Source organism: Myxocyprinus asiaticus, chromosome 6 (genome assembly GCF_019703515.2).
Source record: "Myxocyprinus asiaticus isolate MX2 ecotype Aquarium Trade chromosome 6, UBuf_Myxa_2, whole genome shotgun sequence".
NCBI lineage: Eukaryota > Metazoa > Chordata > Actinopteri > Cypriniformes > Catostomidae > Myxocyprinus > Myxocyprinus asiaticus.
In genome coordinates, this window is record NC_059349.1 from 602178 (window position 1) to 627830 (window position 25653).

The window sequence follows — 25653 nt, forward strand, 5'->3', positions numbered from 1 at the left end:
TTGGGAAAGAAAATGGCCGGTCATGTTATTTTTCTGAACTATAAAGTGATTATTTTTAGTGCGTTCTCTTTGGAGAGGTCCTATAGATCTTTTAAAGCACTTGAACGTCCCCTTAGAGATGCTGTTGAATGACGTCACGTAAACATGGCGGCGCTCTGGGAGATTTGCAGAGTTACTATAAACATTCACTTTTAAGCGAATAAAATGCATCAATGAGTAAAATAAAGTTTCCGTATTATATGACGTTTGAAGCACACTTTTGTAGAGACCGGTGTAGAGAAACCATTGTAAAATAGTTTTATTTGTATTATTATTAAAAAGGAAAGTGAGGACATGAGTTATCCAGAAGTATGCAGTTCAAACGGTATGAAGAATGAAGATACTGAGGAACAAAGAGGTTTGTGTCCATTCTTCATTCTTCATTATTGAACCACGCTAAAAGTTGGATTGACGTTTGATATTTGACAGATATTTAGCCACGAAGAACTTTAACAGATCATAAGTGATTTGGTAAAATTTTATTTTTAAAAAAAAACAACAATGTAAAATTCTTTTATTAGGCTAATTGAATTGCATAGGAATATGAAACAGAACACATTACAATGAGTAGATGTTCAGTGTATAACTTCAGTGGAATGTGGCATAATTTACAGATGGGACATGTCCCTACCACCTTTTGCCTTTGCCAATTTTGTCACCACCAGTTTTTTGAAATAGCTTTCATCAGGCAAGTGCCTAATGCAGAAGAAACATCTCCAGTTTTTGAAGAGTTTTCATTTCGTTCGTATGTGTTATAATAAGTGGCAATCCAGCACTGTAGTTTGTTGTAATGAGTGCTAGTTGGTTGTTATCAGTGACATTGAGTGATAGCTGGTGGTGATGTTCTCTCGTGCATGCCGACACATGCTCTATTTGCTCCGCTGTTGAGCAGCTCGCACTCCTTTCCAGTTTGATCACAGAGCAAAATGCCAACAGATGTGTCCCCACCACAGGCAGAGCGTATGTAAGCCTCCTCTAGACACGGGGCACGGACGTAAGGCTGCTAGGATTATCGTGACAACTGCCCAACCTTGCCCGCCATGGTGAAGTGCCACGGTAAATGTATCAACTTATTATTAAACCTTAAGAAAACCTGAAAAAAAAAAAAATAATAATCATGAAATAATAGCATACAATCAGTATAATGAAGAATTAGATCCTTAGTTACTGTGTTGTCGGTTCTTCATGCTAGAGATATATACATTTTTCAATTTTTTATTGACTTTTCATTTTGCACTACATAGTGCATTGTTATGGCACCTTTTTGTTTCACAATGCAGTACACATCTAGTGCACAACTTGTTCAAGTTCAGCTGTGCATTTCTTTCATAGTCTGCAGTATAAGTGGTAATATTATATGAATGTTGTTGATATAGCTGAATAATTTCATATATATATATATATATTAGGGCTGTCAATCGATTACAATTTTTTATCAAATTAATTACATGGTATGCTGATTAATTAATCGAATTAATCACAATTGATCGCATATATAATATTTGCTTAGAAAGCCCCTCAATGGGCCTGGGTATCTCAGCAAGTATTGACGCTGACTACCACCCCTGGAGTCGGGAGTTCGAATCCAGGGCATGCTGAGTGACTCCAGCCAGGTGTCCTAAGCATCCAAATTGGCCTGGTTGCTAGGGAGGGTAGAGTCACATGGGGTAACCTCCTCATGGTCACTATAAGGTGTGGTTCTTGCTCTCAGTGGGGTGTGTGGTGAGTTGTGGTGGATGGCGCGGAGAATAGCGTGGGCCTCCACATGCGCTACATCTCCACGGTAACGTGCACAACAAGCCACGTGATAAAATGCCCGGATTGACGGTCTCAGACGCGGAGGCAACTGAGATTTGTCATCCGCCACCCGGATTGAGGCGAGTCACTATGCCACCACGAGGACTTAGAGTGCATTGGGAATTGGGCATACCAAATTGGGGAGAAAAGAGAAAGCCCCTCAAATAACAACAATTCAATAAATAATGATTAAATACTTATAAATAGTTATATTTAATTCATTATAAATAAAATATATATTATAAAAATAATAATATAGACAATTAAAATGCATTACATTATTGTGGCATACGAGTAAAGTATTAAAAAAGACGGTAACACTTTACAATAAAAAAGCTTTTATTAATCTTAGTTAATGTTCATTTCAACATATACAGGTGCTGGTCATATAATTAGAATATCATCAAAAAGTTGATTTATTTCACTAATTCCATTCAAAAAGTGAAACTTGTATATTATGTTCATTCATTACACACAGACTGATATATTTCAAATGTTTATTTCTTTTAATTTTGATGATTACAACTGACAACTAAGGAAAATCCCAAATTCAGTATCTCAGAAAATTAGAATATTACTTAAGACCAATACAAAGAAAGGATTTTTAGAAATCTTGGCCAACTGAAAAGTATGAACATGAAAAGTATGAGCATGTACAGCACTCAATACTTAGTTGGGGCTCCTTTTGCCTGAATTACTGCAGCAATGCGGCGTGGCAAGGAGTCGATCAGTCTGTGGCACTGCTCAGGTGTTATGAGAGCCCAGGTTGCTCTGATAGTGGCCTTCAGCTCTTCTGCATTGTTGGGTCTGGCATATCGCATCTTCCTCATCACAGTACCCCATAGATTTTCTATGGGGTTAAGGTCAGGCGAGTTTGCTGGCAGGGATACCATGGTCCTTAAACCAGATACTGGTTGCTTTGGCACTGTGTGCAGGTGCCAAGTCCTGTTGGAAAATGAAATCTGCATCTCCATAAAGTTGGTCAGCAGCAGGAAGCATGAAGTGCTCTAAAACTTCCTGGTATACGGCTGCGTTGACCTTGGACCTCAGAAAACACAGTGGACCAACACCAGCAGATGACATGGCACCCCAAACCATCACTGACTGTGGAAACTTTACACTGGACCTCAAGCAACGTGGATTGTGTGCCTCTCCTCTCTTCCTCCAGACTCTGGGACCCTGATTTCCAAAGGAAATGCAAAAATTTACTTTCATCAGAGAACATAACTTTGGACCACTCAGCAGCAGTCCAGTCCTTTTTGTCTTTAGCCCAGGCGAGACGCTGCAGACGCTGTCTGTTGTTCAAGAGTGGCTTGACACAAGGAATGCGACAGCTGAAACCCATGTCTTGCATACGTCTGTGCGTAGTGGTTCTCCCCCACATTTTTGAATGGGTTTTGTTTCACAGTCCTCTCCAGGGTGCGGTTATCCCTATTGCTTGTACGCTTTTTTCTACCACATCTTTTCCTTCCCTTCGCCTCTCTATTAATGTGCTTGGACACAGAGCTCTGTGAACAGCCAGCCTCTTTTGCAATGACCTTTTGTGTCTTGCCCTCCTTGTGCAACGTGTCAATGGTCGTCTTCTGGACAACTGTCAAGTCAGCAGTCTTCCCCATGATTGTGTAGCATACAGAACTAGACTGAGAGACCATTTAAAGGCCTTTGCAGGTGTTTTGAGTGAATTAGCTGATTAGAGTGTGGCACCAGGTGTCTTCAATATTGAACCTTTTCACAATATTCTAATTTTCTGAGATACTGAATTTGGGATTTTCCTTAGTTGTCAGTTGTAATCATCAAAATTAAAAGAAATAAACATTTGAAATATATCAGTCTGTGTGTAATGAATGAATATAATATACAAGTTTCACTTTTTGAATGGAATTAGTGAAATAAATCAACTTTTTGATGATATTCTAATTATATGACCAGCACCTGTACTAATACATTTCTCAAATCAAAAGTTGTGTTTGTTAACATTAGTAAATGCATTATGAACTAACATGAACTAACAATCAACAATTGTATTTTTATTAAATAATATTAACAAAGAATAAATGCTGTAAACAATATATTGTTAATTGTTTGTTCATGATACCTAATGCATTAACTAATGTTAACAAACAGAACCTTATTGTAAAGTGTTACCAAAATGACAATTCAAAATGTGGCTTTAGTATGCAATATTTTGTTTATTTCCATATTACTGAACTTATGTCATCTGCCTATCATTGGCCTACAGTTCACACAATCCATTTTGCAACTGAATTCGTCAATTAGTCCGAGATAGATTTATTATGAGGGCTTTTCTAAGGATGCGTCAATGCACACCTGCATCAGATGCTTTTTAAACATACCGTTTTTGGTCGCTGTTTCAAGTTAAACAAAGTCTGAAACTTGGAAAACTTGGAAAAACACGTCTTGAGATCCCTACGTTCATATTTGCGCTCCATCAATTTGTGTTTGAACATGAGAACGTGTTCTCATCTTGTTTTGTCTGCTGTCGGTGAATGTGGTTTGTTCTTTGTATAACCATGCTGCCCAAACAGCTGAAGTTTCACTTACTGGCCCATGGAAAAAACAGGTGGTACTTCAAACTTGAATTGCTCAGCTGGAAGGAATGTTCCTTATTACGATTACTTGCGTTATATTTTTAATGTGTAATTTTTTAGATTATTAATCGTAATGAATTAACGTGTTTTATATATATATATATATATATATATATATATATATATATATATATATATATATATATATACACTGATCAGCCACAACATTAAGACCACCTGCCTGATATTGTGTAGGTCCTCTCCCCGTGCCACCAAAACAGCACCAACCCACATCTCAGAATAGCATTCTGAAATGGTATTCTTCTCGCCACAATTGTACAGATCGGTTATCTGAGTTCCCATAGACTTTGTCAGTTTGAACCAGTCTGGCCATTCTCTGTTGATCTCTCTCATCTACATTTCTGTCCACAGAACTGCCCCACACTGGATGTTTTTGGCACCATTCTGAGTAAATTCTAGAGACTGTTGTGTGTGAAAATCCCAGGAGATCAGCAGTTACAGAAATACTCAAACCAGCCCATCTGGCACCAACAATCATGCCACAATCCAAATCACTGAGATCACATTTTTTCCCCATTCTGATGGTTGATGTGAACATTAACTGAAGCTCTAGGACCCGTATCTTCATGATTTTTGTGCACTGCACTGCTGCCACATGATTGGCTGATTAGATAATCAGCCAATAATCAGCCACAGACAGACGGCATCTTCGGCGAACTGTCTTCCCAGGCCCGCGGCAGGAAAGCGGCCCGGCCTCTGGCTCGTCGAATGCAATGCATGCTGTCCTCCCCGGCGACGCATCTAACTCTGAGAATAGAAGCCAACTCCAGTACAGTAAAACAAAATATACTTACTGCATGCTCTGAAAAAGGTGTTTTTCCATTCGTTTCAGTGGTTTGGAACAGCTTGCCTGGGCGAACCTTTAGGAAAAATAAAACACCTTCTTGCAGCAATTGGTCCACGGCATCGGTAGGTGTGACCTTAAGCTCCACCTACTACTTTGTTTCAATTTTTCAGTCAGTATTCAACATGAACACACCTGCGTCCAAGTTGAGACTGCATGTAGCATGTTAGCGCATTAGCGTTATGAATTCAGAATCTAAACAAGACAAATAAAACTTTTTCATACATAAAGTTGAATTGTACTTTGAAGAAAACTATTGAGGGTGGCCCCACATGTCTGAATAAAAGAGATGAAATGGGAAGATATCAAAAAGTTCAAAAATGCAAAAGAAAAAAGAAAGAAGAAGAAGAAGCTGGTGAGAGCGATGCTGTTAATGGGCATTCATTTCAGATGGGATAGGTGAAGAAAAAGAAATTAAAGCACAAGCATGGTCAAACCTTGCACTGCATGTTTTTAAAAGTAACAACAAGAAACTGTGCTAAATATGTGCAAAGAATAGGAAAGGCAGTAACATGCACAGACCTTAACACGGACAGGGGCAGAAGGATAAAAGGGCACTGATGATTTATAATTTTTTTAATGAGTAGTAATTATAAATACTTAACAAATGTTTTGCTTTTTGAATATTGAACCATTTTCTTGTATATACTGTTCATAATTTTTTCTATTTTTCCTTTATCACAAATAATAGCCTATTCTGTGATATTTCTCACAAAAAGCACCATGGTAATACACTTGTTTATTTATTTATTTTCATACATTGTCTGTGATAGCCCCGTGTTTATGACATGTGTCATAGTAAAACCATGGTGCTTTTTAACGTACCTTGGTGTACCATGACAGTGTCATGAAATATGAACATGATCAATCATTCAGTACCATGGCATTACCCTGGTAACATGGTTCACGGTGCGAAGGCGTGATGAGAAAGTGCGAGGTGATAAACTGTGTTCCATGAATGCTACAGGGTCCTTGAATAACGTATAACATGCAGTAAGGACAGCCGGTGGAGTTTCTGGTGTTGCCCAGTGTATGATGGTGCCCTACACAGACTGCGTAATATGCGTATAGGAAGCTGTGGTACTGTGGTAGCCTAATGGTATTTTTCTGAAAGTGATGTGTCTAATGGCTTATTAGTTTCAATAAAACCAAACTGGCTTTGGCTGAACCTGACAGCTCCTTCAGTTTATGTCAGTATTCTATAAAAGACAAATTTAATTTAGATCAATGAAAGTGATGTGATTGCTCCCATTATAATTAATAAATCTGTCTACAATAGTGGTACACGATGTTGGAAATGCTGTAGCAATCGAGTATTATTCTGTAACAAAGTTCACAAGATGATCAAGGAGGAAGCTGGGACCAGCTTGACAAACATGTAAGACACTTTAATGTGGCACTTTTCAGTGGACATTAAACACTACAACACTGCTGCTTTTCAGCAGCTCCAACACATATTGCTTTTCAGCATTATACCAACGACACTGACACACAGACAGACAGCTTTGTGTGTCACTCTCTCTCTCATCTGCGGCTGTCTCTCTCCTTTATATACTCCTGCCGCCCCTCACTGGAACACGAGACCGGCGTGGCACACAGGTGAACCTCATTCACCACTTATCTTCCCGGCCTCGCTCTGCCCAGATGCCACTTGTCCCACCCTGCTCGCCACATATTCTTTTGATAAGCTTACAACACAATACATGGAGTGGACTTTTTATCTGACCTATTACTCATCTGAGGTAACGGCACTTCAATGTTCCAGGGCAAATTCAAAACTGCATTTTTTGCTTCCTTGAAGGGCACTCCTGCGGGAGGGGATGCAACTCGAAAGCTCGGTCAAACCGAAAGTGAGAATATTAATCTTTTCTCTGTGGGCCCTTCCACAAAACTGTTAGCGAAGGGTACATTCATACAGTAATGCCATGTTTCCTTCAGAGTACCCACAGTATGTGTACTTCAGAGTGAGTATAGGGTATAGGGAGGATCACTTGCGATTGGAATCCTCCCCCGATCTGCTGTAGCGCGCGTTCTTAAAGGCACCTCCACTTAATTTTCTTTAATACACCCGCGATTTACAAAGAAAGCTCATAATAACACATTATTACTGTTAATGTGAGATAATGACGAGATTTTAATTTTGTTTTATTGTGCCCCTGCTGCCCCCGTTCTGTGCAAGTCAGTGAGGAAAGGCATATATACAATAACAAGACATCTTTTGTATTTTGGATTGAAGACTGTATGCATTTTAAATGAATTTATTAACATGTTTAAATTCAGATAGCAGTAAAAACTAGGGACCTGTAATACTGCACAACCATTGGATTTGGGATGGAATGTTAAATATATTTAATATTTTTGTTTTTAAATGTAGTTATTATTAGTAATAATATTATAGCAACTATTACTATTGTTTACAATATTTCCTATTTATATGTAGGGTTTATTCTGCAGGTGAGAGTTGTGTGTTTGTGTGTGTACATTCAAAGACCATTGTGCACAATTTGTTCAACACCTAGCTTTCTGCTATAACATTTGTGGTCAGTTTTATTTTCTTAATTTTAATATTTGTCCTTTTTGTGTTTTCATTTTAGATCTGATGGAAGTGAAAGAGGAAAATCAAGAACTGAATAAAGTGGAAGTGAAGCATCATCTGTATCAGACACTTCATGATATTAAAACTGGACAAAACTCTTTTAGTAATTCACTGACTGAAAAGATTTTCACACAAAAGAGAACTCGGAGAACAAGAGCCAAAAATTATTTCACATGCTCTCAGTGTGGGAATACTTTTACACGTAAAGCAAATCTTAATAAGCACATGAGAATTCACACTGGAGAGAAGCCTTTCACATGCCATCAGTGTGGGAAGAGTTTTAGAGAGGCATGTAATCTAAAAAAACATCTGTCCTTGCACTCTGGAGAAAAGTCATATAGCTGTGATCAGTGCTGCAAAACATTTTCTTCAGCTTCACTCTTAAGAACACACCGTAAAATTCATCCAACTGAAAAGCCTTACTTGTGTTCACTTTGTGGAAAGAGTTTTTCACAGCGGAACACTTTAAAAGTCCATCAGAAAAAACATACCGGTGTGAAAGATCATGTGTGCTTTGAGTGTGGGAAGGCCTTTCACAGAGCTAATGACTTGGAACGTCACGAAAGAATTCATACTGGAGAAAAACCTTACAAGTGTTCATATTGTGAAAAGAGTTTCACTATTTCAGGAAACCTGAAATCACATGAGAGAGTGCATACTGGAGAGAAGCCATACAAATGCACTTCGTGTGGGAAGAGTTTCACACAATCATGTAATCTACAGACTCATAGAAAAAGTCATTGTCCAGGCATGCCGCAGTAAGCAAAGTTCATCTTTATTTGCCTTTCAAATATTATGGAATTTAGAACAAAATACAGATTAAATTTCTTTCAAAAGAACAATTACAATTAGCTGGGCAATTGCTAAATTACCTGTAGTGCTGAATGAGCTTTCATTCTATGTAAGGGGTAGAAGGACATTTAAACTTACTCAACAAACTAAAAGGAAGTCAAAGTGTTTGTTTAGAAAGCTATTGTTGTTGATGCTGTGATACGCAACAAATGTTAAATGATTTCTTTTATTTAAAATCTCTTTAAAAGTATGTCTTCAAGATGTAAACACACACATCAAACAGAAGTCTAGGTGATGGTATCAGGGAATGATTGTGACTCTGGAAATGACATTATTGAAGGAAAATAATAAACATAGTCTGAATTAAAATCTAAATGAAACTTGCAAATAAACAAAGTTGCAGGATTTTGAAAAATGTATGCCATAAAATAAATTTGAAATGTAATTTTAAAGGTTTCGGATATACTTCATTTTTGATGATGATGAAATTTGTGTCACCTGTGGTGGAACAACCTACTCCTCCCTCTTGTCTTCGTCGCCCCAACTCTGAGGGCCATCTTTCAGCCAGGCTCACAAAAAGAGTGGCCAGGAGAGAGTTGAGGTGCAATTTAATAAGCATCATTTGGGCAACAGATGATGAAGCGCACCTGATGTAAATATTGCCTCATCACTGCTGCCATAAAAATATTGAGCATTTTTAACCTTTTATGTTCATTATTATTTTCAATAAATGTCTCTCAGAGGCCTGATGCCACACCCACTGTGTTTGTCTCTTGCTCACCAGACCACTACATCACTAACCAAATCAGCTAATTTGTGACATTAACAGTGTTAACACATGTTCAAGTCAGTTTTACTTGCTTCCATTGAAGAACATAAGGTCTGTGGAACATTCCCAAATCATGCCGGATAACATGGATCATCGGGTCATGCAGTATAGATCATCACTAGAGACCCACACAGATCATTATAGTTTCCACTAAAACTATACAATTCCCATTATAATGAATTAAATATATTAGAATTTCTGTGAGTGTTTCTATTGCTTTTTTCTGCAGCGGACCATTTAATCCTTTAATAATTAACAATCCAGGGGTCTGACTTATTGTAGTTTGAGAACTCCTGTTGTAGTACTTGAGCGTTTTCCATGACATGCGGTTTAGAAAGTCCCCTCCAAGATGCTGTTTTATGATGTCAAACAAACACGGCAACGTCCTGAGAGATTTAAAGAGTTATCCATGAACAGTAAGGATGAAAGGTAATTCTCTCTTAAGGACAAAATAAGGTTGACTTCTGGTTCCGGATGCGAATGGAGTAGACGTGTCTGTCTCTAGCTCCTGCCACAGATCGTTTCTTATACTAACAAAAACCCGCTAACTGATGAGTTGTATCGACTTTATACTAGACAGGCACGGTGCTTTAGTAACAGAGCAAAGAATGGCATCTAAATCAGCCAAACAAATGAAGAAAGTGAGTGTTGTACCGAGTGTTGTAACCCCCCTCCCAATCCACTCTGACCAACAGAAAGAGGACTTATTAATATGTAATTTAGGGTTCAGCCATATGCTTGAGGCAACATTTAAATAAATGTCAGAATTAAACACTCTGGACACTTTAGTCCAAACCATGTGCAAATGCAAAATAACGGGATGTGACTTAACTTCTCTGGTTAGTTTGATCGAAAGCCTTTGCGATGTGAAATAGGGGCAAGAACTTCTTGTTCAATAAGAAACCAGGGAGGGGCCCTCTCAGGTGGAAGTGACCAATGAGCCAAATGTCTAATACCGAACGCATAATAATAAAACAAAATCTTGGGTAGGCCTAGCCCACCCATGTCAATCGGCCTATGTAACTTATTGAAATGTAACCTGGGACGTTTTCCATTTCAAATAAAGGACTTCGCTATGCTATCAAATTGTTTGAAATAAGAGAGGGGGACATCTACAGGGAGAGACTGTAGCAGGTAGTTGAATTTTGGAATACAATTCATTTTAATAACATTAACCTTCCCAATCATAGATAAATGTAATGAAGCCCACCTAGCCACATTGCTCGAAAACCTTTTAATTAAAGGGTCAAAATTAACTCTAACTAAATCACATAAATTTGCTGGGAATAAAATGCCCAAATACTTAATGCCCTGTTTGGGCCAATGAAAGGTGCCTGGTTGTAAAGCCGTTACTGGGCAGTACGCTGTCAGCGCCAAAGCTTCGGATTTAGACCAATTAACTCTGTATCCCGAAAAATTAGAAAAGGAAATAATAATTCTGTCATGGCAAGGCATAGATCTAGTAGGGTCGGAGACTAATAATTAAATATCATCTGCGTAAAGCAGAAGCTTATGTGCCACACCTCCTGCCACCACCCCTGGAAAATAATCCTCCTTTCTTATCGTAGCTGCTAATGGTTCCAGGGCAAGACAGAACAATAATGGGGAAAGAGGGCAACCCTGTCGGGTGCCCCTATTCAGAGTAAAATAATCTGAAATTAATCCATTTGTTTGTTCCGCTGCTACAGGGTGTCTATAAAGTAACTTAATCCATCCAATAAAAGTATTCCCGAACCCATATATTTCCAAAATCTTAAAAAGATAATCCCATTCTACCATATCAAACACCTTCTCAACGTCAAGTGAGATGGCAGCGACCGGAGCCTGATCATTCGCTACTGACCACATGATATTGATTAGACGCCTGATGTTATCAGAAGAGCTGCGGCCCCGAATAAACCCCACCTGATCTATATGTATAAGAAAAGTCATAACTTTACTTAATCGGTTAGCCAGAATTTTTGACAAAATCTTTACATCTAGCTGGATCAGGAAAATTGGATAGTAACTCTTACACTCACTTGGATCTTTGTCCTTTTTAAGAATCAGACCGATCCGGGCTTGTGTCTTGGCTGGGGGAAGCTTTCCATTCTTTAATGATTCTGTATAAAGCTTTCCATTCTTTAATGATTCTGGGCTTTTTTATAGATCTTGAAGGGATGTTGCAAGCCACTGGCACTCCTCATGATATAATATTGGGAGGAGACTTTAATCTTTTGATGGATTCAGTCCTTGATCATAGTGAAGCAAAAGTGTGTAAGCCCCTGAGAGCAACACTGACACTTCACAGGATGTGTAAAAATCTTGGTCTTGCAGATATTTGGAGACTTTTGAACCCATCTGGTAGAGACTATACATTTTTTTCATCAGTCCATAAGATTTATTCTAGAATAGATTTTTTATATCTAAGTCCCTCATTTCATCTGTTGTTGACTGCTCAATTGGAAATATCTTAGTCTCAGATCACGCCCTGGTGAGTTTAGAGGTGTTGCCATATACGGAGAAAAATAAATCATATAGTTGGCGCTTTAATGTATCCCTTTTGCAAAATCCTGATTTCCAACAAATGTTAAAGACTGAAATCAGTGTTTATATGGAGACCATCTGGTCCTCAGTATCCTCTGTGGGCGTGGCTTGGAAGGCCCTTAAGGTGGTTCTTAGGGGTCGGATCATACAGTATGACGCTGTATGATCTGATGGCCTCAGAGAATTGACCCGTTTGAAATACAGATATAATACTATTTTGTTGCGGAAAGTGGAGTTTTGGTTATTCAGGGCAAGACAGTCATATTTTGAGTCTGGGGACAAAACAGGGAAGCTTTTGGCTAGGTATATAAAGCAGAGAGAGTCTTTTTCTACCATTCCCTCAGTGAAATCTGCTGGTGGTAAAATTTTTACCTCGGCCATTGATATTAATAATGCTTTTAAAGAATTCTATCTTGATCTTTATAGTTCCACATCTTTGTCTACTGATGAAGATATTATAAATTTTGTGGAACCATTAGAACTCCCTAAACTGACGACTGAGCAAAAAAATTCTCTTGATTCTGAAATAACCTTGGAGGATCTTGGCGAGGTAATTAAGGCCCTGCCTACTGGCAAGGCTCCGGGGCCAGATGGCTTTGCTGCTAAGTTTTTTAGATCTTATACTACAGAATTGGCTCCACTTTTGTTAGAAGTTTATAGGAAATCATTAAAGAATGGAAAGCTTCCGCCAACCATGACACAAGCCTGGATCAGTCTGATTCTTAAAAAGGACAAAGATCCAAGCGAGTGTAAAAGTTACTGTCCAATTTCCCTGATCCTGCTAGATGTAAAAATATTGTCAAAAATTCTGGCTAACCGATTATGTAAAGTTATAACATCTCTTATACATATAGATCAGGTGGGGTTTATTCGGGGTTGCAGCTCTTCTGATAACATTAGGCAATTCATCAATATCATGTGGTCAGTGGTGAATGATCAGACTCCGTTCGCTGCCATCTCACTTGACGCCGAAAAGGCATTTGATATGGTAGAATGGGATTATCTTTTTAAGATTTTGGAAATATATGGGTTCGGGAATACTTTTATTGGATGGATTAAGTTACATTATAGACACTCGGTAGTGGCAGTACAAACAAATGGATTAATTTCAGATTATTTTACTCTGGATAGGGGCATGCGTCAGGGTTGCTCTCTTTCCCCATTATTGCTCTGTCTTGCCCTGGAACCATTAGCAGCCGCAATAAGAAAGGAGGATGATTTTCCAGGGGTGGTGGCGGGAGGTATGGCGCATAAGCTTTTGCTTTACGCAGATGATATTTTATAATTTGTCTCCAACCCCACTTGATCTATGCCTTGCCTCCACAGAATCGTTAATTTATTTTCTAAATTCTCAGGATACAGAGTCAGTTGGTCTAAATCCAAACCTTTGTCTCTGACAGCGTACTGCCCAGTAACGGCTTTGCAGCCGGGCGCCTTCCAGTGGCCCAAATTGGGCATTAAGTTTTGGCATTGTTAATATGCTCGGTGACCTATATGAGAGTGGAGTGTTGAGATTTTTGAAAATTTGGTTAAACATTTTGGGATTACCAGATCTAAGTTTTATAGGTATTTACAGCTGCCCCACAATAGTGCTCTGTACTATTTTTGGGAGTAGCATACACTCCCATAAAGCGGCAGTTACTCTGGAAATGGTGATTACTGCTTTTGGAAAAGATCATGAGGCATCAGTGTATTACTCCCTGGTAATTCAGAGTCTGGGGGATGGAGCTTTAACTTCAATTGAGAGATTATGGGAGAAAGATTTAAACTTGGTATTGGAGGAGGGAGTGTGGACTAGGATTCTAAAAAAATGTCAAGTCTGCATCTAGAGATGCAAGGGTGCACCTTATGCAATTCAAGATTTTACATAGATTTTATTGGACCCCCTCTAGATTGTATAGGCTTGGTCTTAAAGACACACCCACCTGCTGGCGATGCCAATCGGAGGATGGAGACATGGCCCATGTTTTTTGGTGGTGTACTGAGATCCAGGAATTTTGGTTGAAGGTTCAGAGTTTTGTGTGTGACATGTTGAGCACTCGAGTTTCGTTTTGCCCCAGACTCTGTGTTTTAAGCGATGGGGCAGTCATCGATGTGGGGAATAAACACATAAAAAATTGGGTTCTGACCAGTGTAATGATCGCTAGGCAAATTATTTTAAGGAGATGGAGGTCGGCTGGAGCGCCACCATTTCAGGAATGGTGCACGGAGATGGGAAGGGTGGTGGCTTGTCATTTAGAAGACTGGGTAACTTAGATTTGTTTGTTGGGATACGGGGCAACTATTTGGAGTTTTTGAAGGGCTCTCAGGGAGGGGCAATGGAGAGAGAGGTAGAGCTATAAATGTGTGTGATCATTATATACAGTTGTGCTCAAAAGTTTGCATACCCTGGCAGAAATGGTCAAAGTTTGGCATTGATTTTGAAAATATGACTGATCATACAAAAAAACTGTCTTTTATTTAAGGATAGTGATCATATGAAACCATTTATTATCACATAGTTGTTTGGCTCCTTTTTAAATCATAATGATAACAGAAATCTCCCAAATGGCCCTGATAGAAAGTTTACATACCCTTGAATGTTTGGCCTTGTTACAGACACACAAGGTGACACACACAGGTTTAAATGGCAATTAAAGGTTAATTTCCCACACCTGTGGATTTATAAATTGCAATTGATGTCTGTGTATAAATAGTCAATGAGTTCGTTAGCTCTCACGTGGATGCACTGAGCAGGCTAGATACTGAGCCATGGGGAGCAGAAAAGAACTGTCAAAAGTCCTGTGTAACAAGGTAATGGAACTTTATAAAGATGGAAAAGGATATAAAAAGATATCCAAAGCCTTGAAAATGCCAGTCAGTACTGTTCAATCACTTACTAATAAGTGGAAAATTCGGGGATCTCTTGATACCAAGCCAAGGTCAGGTAGACCAAGAAAGATTTCAGCCACAACTGCCAGAAGAATTGTTCGGGATTCAAAGAAAAACCCACAGGTAACCTCAGGAGAAATACAGACTGCTCTGGAAAAAGACGGTGTGGTTGTTTCAAGGAGCACAATATGATGATACTTGAACAAAAATGAGCTGCGTGGTCAAGTTGCCAGAAAGAAGCATTTACTGCACCAATGTCACAAAAAAGCCCGGTTACAATATGCCCGACAACACCTTGACATGCCTCACAGCTTCTGGCACACTGTAATTTGGAGCGACGAGACCAAAAGAGCTTTGTGGTCACAACCATAAGCGCTATGTTTGGAGAGGGGTCAACAAGGCCTATAGTGAAAAGAATACCATCCCCACTGTGAAGCATGGTGGTGGCTCACTGATGTTTTGGGGGGGTGTATGAGCTCTAAAGACCTGGGGAATCTTGTGAAAATTGATGGCAAGATGAATGCAGCATATTATCAGAAAATACTGGCAGACAATTTGCATTCTTCTGCACAAAAGCTACGCATGGGATGCTCTTGGACTTTCCAGCACAACAATGACCCTAAGCACAAGGCCAAGTTGACCCTCCAGTGGTTACAGCAGAAAAAGGTGAAGGTTCTGGAGTGGCCATCACAGTCTCCTGACCTTAATATCATCGAGCCACTCTGGGGAGATCTCAAACGTGCGGTTCATGCAAGACGACCAAAGACTTTGCATGACCTGGAGGCATTTTGCCAAGACGAATGGGCAGCTATACCACCTGCAAGAATTTGGGGCCTCAACTAGACAACTATTACAAAAGACTGCACGCTGTCATTGATGCTAAAGGGGGGCAATACACAGTATTAAGAACTAAGGGTATGCAGACTTTTGAACAGGGGTCATTTCATTTTTTTCTTTGTTGCCATGTTTTGCTTTATGATTGTGCCATTCTGTTATAACCTACAGTTGAATATGAATCCCATAAGACATTAAAGAAATGTGTTTTGCCTGCTTACTCATGTTTTCTTTAAAAATGGTACATATATTACCAATTCTCCAAGGTTATGCAAACTTTTGAGCACAACTGTATATATATTTTTGTTTGTTTGCTTTTTTGTGTGTGTATATACTCATGTGTGACCACTGGAATGTTTGTTGAGGGTCAGGGCGGGGTTGGGGATTGGGAGGGGGAGGGGTAATTGTGGGGTTTAAATGTTAATTCTATGTATATATGTTTTGCTTTTCTTTATTTACTGTTAGAATCCATTAAAAAAAATTAATTACAAAAATTATTAATTTAAATTTAATTTTCTTTTTGAACATTTTCTCTATAAAGTATCATCCTGTTCAGTAAAGAAAAAAATTGTCCTGCAAATATTGTGAATTTGTACACAATAGTCAGTGAAGGAGCCAGATTTTTGTGTAGGTAATCACTGGCAAAAGAAGAACAAACTGAGCTGATGCTGTTTGTGATTGAGGGGGCTGACTCACAGCTGTAAAGAACCAGATATAATCAGGATATTTGCAGGTTCAGTTTCACAGTATCATTTTATTCCAAGCCCTACAGACCCTGAACAGATGGGACCCGATTCTTTGACACTACACAACTGCGGTGATAATTTTTTACATCTGTAGATTTGACCGCACTCCACACAACTAAGCAATTTTATATAAATATTTGATTGAAAAAGACGCTATCAAATGCTCACCTAAATGGTGTGATCTGTGTTTAGCAAAGCAGTGTAACTAAACTATCACCAGAAAAGCTTAAACGCACGCTCCGGTTCACACAACAGAAGACGGCTGAATGCTGTTGCACGTGCCAATGAACATTGTTAAACTCACCGCTGATTGCTAAGGCTGGTGCCTATGAACGCTGAGTTTTGCACAAAGAGCGCTCTGGCATTTCAGATGGAGAGACAGTTTGATAAAAAATCAGACAAAGATGATTGGTGGGCCGGATTTGGCCCGCAGGCCGCCAGTTGACTAGCCCTGGTCTATGTATTCCATTTTAAGAGAGTGTAGTCCATCCTTTGACCAAGATGATGCAGACAGAGGTCAGTGAGGTGCACCGCAGTTCGACTGTTAGCTTGTGGCAGATTAATTTCTGGTGAAATCCACCTTAAGTCCAAGTTTCCAGTGAAGTATCCCATGTCTGATGGTTGGAGCTGGCATCAGTTCATCCTCTGTGAAGTCCATCGTAGAAGATTGAAATGATATTTGGCGGGCACAGGCTGCAGTTAGTCGTCCTCACTCAGCAACACGTAGTAGTGGGAGTCCGGGTGTATCCTGTATATTGTATATTATTAGGTGTATATTGTGTTGGGTAAACAAGATGTTTAAATTGTGTTATATGTAAATTAGATGTTATTGTAATTGTCATGACTGCTATGTTGCTCGGAACTGCACCCAAGACTTTCACCAACTGTCGCACTTGTGTATATGGTTGAGTGACAATAAAGGGATTTGATTTGAGTTGATGGGTAAACTAGCTGTATACCTGGCTGAAAATATGAGTCTTTAGTCTAGACTGAAACTGAGAGAGTGTCTGAGTCCCAAACCATGTTAGGTGTTTGCTGGTTTGTTCTCTTGTTTTCCTCTTCTTGTTGTCCCTCCCTCTTTCCTTCTGTTTGTTAACAGTTGTCATCACTAATGATCAATCATCACTCAGAGAGTGTACCTACTTTATTTAATTATCTGTTTGGGAAATGTAACATTCTACACTACAGAGTGTAGTTTCAACACTTCTCAGTGTAAGTTTTTATACCTGTTGAGATGGAGCTATATAAAGCCCTAAGGGGTGTTCATTTACATTTATTTATTTACAAATGATGAATGCAACAGAAATTATTCGTCACAAGGAGGCAGTAATATGAGCAGGATTGGGAGGGTTACTTTTTAAATGTATTCCACTACAGATTACAGAATACATGCTGTAAAATGTAATTTGTAATGTATTCCATTAGATTACTCAAGGTCAGTAACGTATTCTAAATACTTTGGATTACTTCTTCAGCACTGGTAGATTTTTTCACTTATTTTGACTATAAAAACTGCCAGTACAGTAAGACAAAATACACATGTTAAAAATGCATTCTCTGAAAAACCTAAATATCTTATGCAGTGTTGTTTCTAAAACAAGATATATCAAATTGATCTTGTTTTAAGGATCTTTAGATATTTTTACAGGAAAACAATAAAAAATTATTATCAAGAATATGATTTTTGCCCTAATATCAAAGGTCTTACTAGAAAAAAATTAATTATGATTCAACGTGAATTTTCTTGATAAAAAAATATGATCGTGCCTGGTAACATGTGCATGTAAAATGGCTAGAAATAGCATTTTAGCTAGCGTAAAGCTGACAATTTACACAAGGTTTATTTCTATTTCTTCTGCTCCAAACTTACTTCAAACTTACTTCTCTGTCTGCTCGTATGAATGTAACACATCATAAGAAAGTGTTTCACCGCTGTTCAAATGCACTTTGGATCGCATCATTTATATACACTGCATTCTCTAATATTTCTTTGGACCGCTTTTAGCTTTTATTATGGCACGCATTCTTTGTGGCATTGTTTCGACAACCTTATGCAACATCACAACATTTATTTCCGTACAGAGTGGAATTAATTTTTGGCCGAGATCTTAAATTGATGACGGGAGAGTCAAACCACTTCGTAAAGTCTTCTCCAGCACATCCCAAAGACTTTCAAGGGGGTTAAGGTCAGGAGGACTCTATGGTAGCCTATCCATGTGTGAAAATTATTCCTCATGCACCAGGAACCGCTCTTTCACAATTTGAGCCCGTTGAATCTTGGCATTGTCATCCTGGAATATGCTGAGATGCGAGCAAAAAAGCACAGGCGAAAGCATCTTAACAGAATACGCATGCGTGAGAAGATGACAAGAGAGGGATCCCTTCTAGACACAACCAATCTTTATGCTCCCTAGCAAACTGAAGTAGTTTTTTTTCCAACTAGCCTCACTAACAAGTGGCTTTCTTGTGGCCACACAGCTGTTTAGTCCCAATCCTGTAAGTTCTCGTCACATTGTGCGTATGGAAATGCTCTTACTTTCACTTTTAAACATAGCTGTGAGTTCTACTGTCAATTTTTTACGATGTGACTACTCCAAGCATTTTAGTGATCTCCGATCACGATCATTCAGATTATTTACAACCACATTTCTTCTGTGAAGCTTACGGTTCACCACTATCTTTCCAGGTTTTAATAATGCGTTGGACAGTTCATTCCAGTGATTTCAGCAATGTCCATAGTTGTTTTCTTTGCTTGATGCAGGCCAATAATTTGCCGCTTCTGAAACACAGTAACATCTTTTCCACAACCATGGGGTACATCTTCTGACATGGTTGTTTAAGAAATGAGAAGCTGGGGCCTGGGTATCTCAGTGGTAAAAGAATCTGGCTACCACCCCTGGAGTTGGCTAGTTCGCTAGTTCAAATTCCAGGGTGTGCTGAGTGACTCCAGCCAGGTCTCCTAGGCAACCAAATTGGCCCGGTTGCTAGGGAGGGTAGAGTCACATGGGGTAACCTCCTCGTGGTCGCTATAATGTGGTTCGTTCTTGGTGGGGTGCGTGGTGAGTTGAGCTTGGATGCCGCGGTGGATGGCGTGAAGCCTCCACACGTGCTATGTCTCCACACGTCTTCAACAGGCCACGTGATAAGATGCGCGGGTTGACGGTCTCAGACGCGGAGGCAACTGGGATTCGTCCTCTGCCACCAGGATTGAGGTGAATCACTTCGTGACCACAAGGACTTAAAAAAAAAAAAAGCACATTGGGAATTGTGCATTCCAAATTGGGAGAAAAAAGAAAAAGAAATGAGAAGTTACATACTGCATCAGTTAGGGTTCAAATAATTGTTGCCATCTGAAACATATTAATCACTGCAATAATGATCCAATCATAGGCTCTTAAGTATTGTTGTGGAATATTGATGTCTCTTTCCCTCTTATGCAAGAAAACTCTCGAAGTCAGGAGTTCCAGGTGTCAAAGGTTAGGCTTTATTGAGCAAAACAACAAAACCTGAGATGCAGGCTGTCCATCTGACTCTCTCATTCCAAACTTCTGTTATCATGAATTACCTCATAAGCACACCTCTCTTGTCATTTTAGCCAATAGGCGTGCTTTTCCACTTTCTCTGTCTGCCACCATTATTTCACAGACTCTCTGGCTTCTTTTTAATGGTGGAATTCTGGCAATCAGTCTGTTTTTTGTTTTTTAAATAACCTTTTAAATTCATTTATAATGAAAGTATACATTTTAAGTAAATAGAATAGAACAGTTTAAGCATAATAACTTTGACTATTGGCTGTGCCATTCGGTGCCTTAGGAATGCGCTCTCTCTGCCTTGCACCATTGTGTTTGTTACAGCTGAGTGCCCCGTGTGTTTCTCACAGCATAAGCACTTAGGCCTCACAGCCTCATATTCTCTTTCCTGGATTACATAATGTTCAGGCTATTCTATATAAGTACATTTTCTATGTTTGATGTATAAAAATATACTATAATATATAAAAATATACTATAGTATATGCTTATTTAAATCCTAACAGTGACTCTTTTATATATTTTTGCCAGGCAGTGTAATATATTATTATAATATGTATCGAAACTTCCTGGCCAGGGGGCGCGCAAGATGGCGACCGGTGAGGAGGTTGTTTTGAGAAGCTGAGGATAAAAGTTTGTTCCTTCACTTTAAATTGTTCTTTTTGTTTAATAAATTGGCCAGTCACGGACATCCAGATGTAAGGTCTTATAACTAATTATAAAGTTAATCAGGTGCTGTAACTTTTTCTTCAACTTTGCAACTCGCCGATGTGTAACCCAATAAGCTTCCATGGCGGAAAAACGGAAAGAGAGAGAAAGTAAAACCAAAGAAAAAAGCCTAACAAAGTCGCTAACAAAGATGAAAAGCAAAGATGATGAAGTACACATTTGCGGTACTGACTTTCAAGCATTGCACTCATATTCGGTGCATAACACTTCATTTGCTACATTACCGGATTCGACCCCCAGCACTCCTGATCCGAAGAAAGGTAAACATGAACCTTCCTTGTCTGAAATTCAAGAAAACATCGTGCGATGCATAAATGAGAGAGTCAACGGATTAGAGGAACTCTTAAGGGCAAATACGGTGAGCATTGAAGCTCTGAAGAAAACGACAGAATTCCTCTTCAATGAAGTAAAAGACGTCAAAAAAGACATGAAAAATGTTAAGGAGGAGATGAAAATAAATCATGAGGTCAGCGGTGCACATGGTAAGAAAATATCGGAGATTGAAGCCAGGCTTAACGAGGTAGAACGTTACAAAAGAAGATAGAATCTGAGAATGTATGGACTAGTGGAACAGGCAGGCGAAGACATAAAGGCACGAGTGGTAGATATTTGTTGTGCAGTTCTTCCAGAACTTACCAGCAAACTTCAACAAGATGTAGATATCGTACACCGGCTTGGGAGAAAACTTGAAGGAAATGCCGTGAAAGCGAGAACTGTCATCATCCAGTTTGTGTCCAGATCCTCACGTGATATGCTTTGGAAAGCTGCGAAAACGAGTTCCTATCTGAAGACAAAGGAGATACGATTTGGAGAGGATTTAACAACTATGGACAAAGCCGTACGTAAACAACTGTGGCCAAAAGTGGAGGCTGCTCGGCAGGTAGGAAAGAAGGCTTACTTCGTCGGCGTACGAGCCTTCGTTGATGGAAAAGAGATATATGCCTAAATACTGAATACAATTGTGTGCAAATACAGTATCTTGAATAAGAAATGCATGTGGTCACAACTTTAGTGGACTATGTGTCTTTAACAAGTACAGTCATTACGTGGAATGGACTACGTTGAGGACAGAAATGCTCATACAGATATTATTGAAATATATCCAAAATGTTCATATGCTGTACATCAGAGTTCTTAAAGATCTTAAGTTAAGTATTATTAAGGTCAATATGGGTTGTAGTTACATTATTGAGGTGATGGGAACATATTTTGTTTCACTTTTGGTAAGGTATTGTTAATACAGCACATTGGTATCTTTGTCAGTTTGTTCTATAAATGTCAGGGGAATCCGTGATTTGCTGAAAAGGAAAGCAGTATTTTTATTTTGCAAGAAATTTAAATGTGACTTTTATTATATTCAAGAAACACATGCTTCTTTGTCAGATTATAATTTTTGGAAGAGTCAATGGGGGGATGATTTATGGATGTCATATGGGAATAATCGATCAGCTGGTGTTGCAGTTTTAAAAGGTACATTTAAAGGGAAAATAATTCAAACTAAATTGCATGACTCAGGTCGATGGGTGATATTGGTAATAGAAAAGAATGCTGAAATTTTTATTTTGGGAAATGTCTATGCAACAAACTTTACCACGCAAAATAAAGCTTTTTTTTTACATTTCGAAGATCAGATTCAAAAAATAATAGAAAAGTTTAGCAATGCAAAATTAGTAATTGGAGGAGATTTTAATACAATATGGGATTCTGAAAAGGATTGTTTTCCTCCTCGTCCAAATGTCAGGTCTGTTCTTCCAGAATTGAATAATTTATGTTCTACTTTTGACTTAATTGATATATGGAGACATAAGTATCCAGATAAAATTCAATTTACATGGTGTAAAAGGAACCTTACTCAGCAGTCACGTATAGATTATTGGTTAATTTCAAGGTATTTAGTGAATTTTGTTAAAGAGGTCTCTATAGAGCCGTCTGTTCTTACAGATCACAAAGGCATTTTTCTCTCACTAGATACAACAAAATCCAGTGACGTAAAAACAATTACGTACTGGAAAATGAACCAAAACATACTGAAAGATGAGCAGTTCAGAGAGGATGTTAAAAATATTATTATAGATTGTTGGAATGAGGCACACTCAACAAATACTTTCGGTTTAAATTGGGAATTCATGAAATATAAAATAAGAGCTTTAGCCATAAGGAGAGGAAAAGAAATGGCAAAACAGAGGAAAAAAAATGAAGAATAAATTATATGTGAAATAATAAATCTCTCTGGAAATTGCAATTTAGATCAAGAAGGGAAAAATAAATTATTACAATTACAATTAGATTTAGATAAAATATATGAATATAAAGCAAAGGGTGCCTTTATTAGATCAAGGAAGAAATGGTTAGAGGAAGGAGAAAAAAGTACAAAATATTTTTTTAACATGGAAAAAAGAAATGTAGAAATCACATCTATGGTCAAACTGAATATTAATGGACAGTTAACAGAAAATATTATGGAAATATCAAGATATGTGGCAAAATTTTATGAGAAATTGTATTCTTATGACGACAAATTGAGTAATGCACAGTCATTCTTGGATTCTATTAAAGAGGATGCTAAAAGGATAAGTGAGTCTTCTATGAAAATGTGTGACCAAGAGATATCTCTAAATGAAGTACTTCATTGTATTAACAAACTTAAAGACAATAAGTCACCCGGGAATGATGGTTTAATTAGCGAATTTTATAAATATTTCCAAAACGAGTTGTCACCTTTTTTGTTAGCTGTTTTTAGAGAGGCTATACAATACGGTTATTTACCAAGTTCACTGAGACAAGGTTTGATAACTTTATTACCAAAGCCCAATAAAAATTTATTACTTTTAGAAAATTGGCGCCCGATTACATTGATTAATAATGATGCAAAAATTTTCGCAAGTATATTTGCTGAAAGATTAAAGGATTGTATTGATCCCATTATTGATGATTGTCAGTCGGGATTTATGAAAGGTCGACACATTTGTAATAATATAAGGCTCATTTTGGATTTAATTGATTACAACGATTTTATTACAGATAATAGTTTTATTTTGTTTGTTGATTTTTTTAAAGCATTTGATACTATTGATCATAATTTCATGTTGGAGACCTTAAATTTTTTTGGTTTTGGAGAATTCTTTAAACGAGCTATTCGAACATTATATAATGACTGTAACAGTTCAATTAAGTTGACATATGGAACAACATCAAGGTTTAAAATCAATAGAGGCATACGACAGGGCTGCCCAATCTCACCCTTTCTTTTTTTACTTGTAACACAAACTATGGCCATACATATTAAAAGAGATACATTTTGCGGTATTACACTTTTGAAGAAAGAAATAAAATGCTCCCAATTAGCGGACGATACTACCCTTTTTTTGCTAAATGAAATTGAAATAAAAAAAGCTATTGATTGTCTTCATACTTTCTTATCTGTATCTGGTTTATTTTTAAACATCAAAAAATGTGTTTTGTTTCCTTTGAGAACTTGTAACGTTGATAGCATACATGGTATACCAGTGAAGGAGGTGGTAGATTATTTAGGTATCAAGATCTGTAAAGATCAGAAGGAGAGAAATAATTTGAATTTTACACCAATTATTGGGAAAATTAAACAAAAATTAAATTCATGGTTAATGAGAGATCTATCATTGAAAGGTAGAATATTATTATCTAAAACTGAAGGGTTATCGCGCTTAGTTTATACAGCTCTTGCATTAGACGTTCCACAATCAGTTATAAAAGAAGTAGATACTGTTTTGTTTAATTTCATCTGGAAGAACAGACCGCACTATTTAAAAAAGACGATTCTGTGCAGTCCAATTGAAGAAGGTGGTCTGAATGTACTTGATTTTAATACTGCTAATTGCGTATTTAAGAATAAATGGATAAAGAATTATTTATGCTTTAAAGACAAAATATGGAACATTATACCTGACCTGATTTTTGGAAAGTTGGGAAGTTTGGAATTTTTTTTGAGATGTAATTTTGATGTAAACAAGGTTCCGATAAAGCTATCTTGTTTTCATAGACAGGCTTTTTTGTTATGGATGCTCATTTATAAACATAATTATAAATCTCTCCACACAAATGTGTAATATGGAATAACAAGAATATTGTGTTTAAAAACAAATCTTTATTTTTTAGAAACTGGTATGATAACGGTATTGTACTGGTGAGACAGTTATTTAAGAGTAATGGACAACTTTTTAATTATTGTGAATTCCTTAATTACTATAAGATTCCGGTGACTGCTAAAGAGTTTGCAATAGTTTTTGATGCCATTCCTGGTGGCCTTATTCAACTCTTATTGGGTGATATATCCTCTGAGTGTATTTCTGTATATAATACTCAGATAAGTATTAATGGTGTGGAGATTTTAGATAAAAAATGTAACAACTTATTTATAAAAACAATATGCAGAAATACATCGTTACCTAAAAGCAAACCATATTGGAATTCATTGTATAATCAGATTGAATGGAAAAAGGTCTGGAAGTTACCTAGTAAATACTGTCTCACCAATAAAGTTAAAGAAGTCACGTATAAAATTATTCATTTAATTTACCCAGTGAGACAAGTAGTCTCAAGATTTTTTAGGGACACGAAGACTACATGTGTTTTTTGTGACTTAGAAGAAGAATCCATAAAACACATATTCTTTGAATGTGTGTTTACCCAACTTTTTTGGATTGATATTGAATATTTAATACTTAAACACACAAAATTAAAGATTCGACTAACTGGTAAAGATATATTTTTATTATTTAAGAGTTTGGAACAAAATTTGGTGATAAATCTGTTAATTATATATGGAAAATACCATATACACAAACAAAAATGGGCAAACAATAAACCTAACATCATACCATTTAAAACTGAACTGATGCATTATATTGAGAC

The 25653-nt window shown here is 37.7% G+C and overlaps 2 protein-coding genes across 6 annotated transcripts in view; both read left to right on the forward strand.

Moving 5' to 3' along the window:
* LOC127442939 (gastrula zinc finger protein XlCGF17.1-like) overlaps nucleotides 1–25653 on the forward strand; it is a 144091-nt gene that overhangs the window by 54169 nt on the left and 64269 nt on the right. The window lies entirely within an intron of this gene.
* Nucleotides 139–9454, forward strand: LOC127442979 (gastrula zinc finger protein XlCGF49.1-like). Of its 5 annotated transcripts, none has more exons than XM_051701448.1 (3): nucleotides 139–397; nucleotides 4818–5375; nucleotides 7905–9454. In XM_051701448.1, exon 3 carries the CDS (start codon nucleotides 7910–7912, stop codon nucleotides 8666–8668), a length of 759 nt encoding a protein of 252 aa, XP_051557408.1. In that variant the 5' UTR covers nucleotides 139–397; nucleotides 4818–5375; nucleotides 7905–7909; the 3' UTR covers nucleotides 8669–9454. The 5 variants fall into 5 exon arrangements, with proteins under 5 accessions (XP_051557408.1, XP_051557411.1, XP_051557407.1 ...); XM_051701451.1 differs by having other exon boundaries at nucleotides 5299–5375; XM_051701452.1 differs by lacking the exon at nucleotides 139–397 and adding an exon at nucleotides 452–1095 and having other exon boundaries at nucleotides 5299–5375.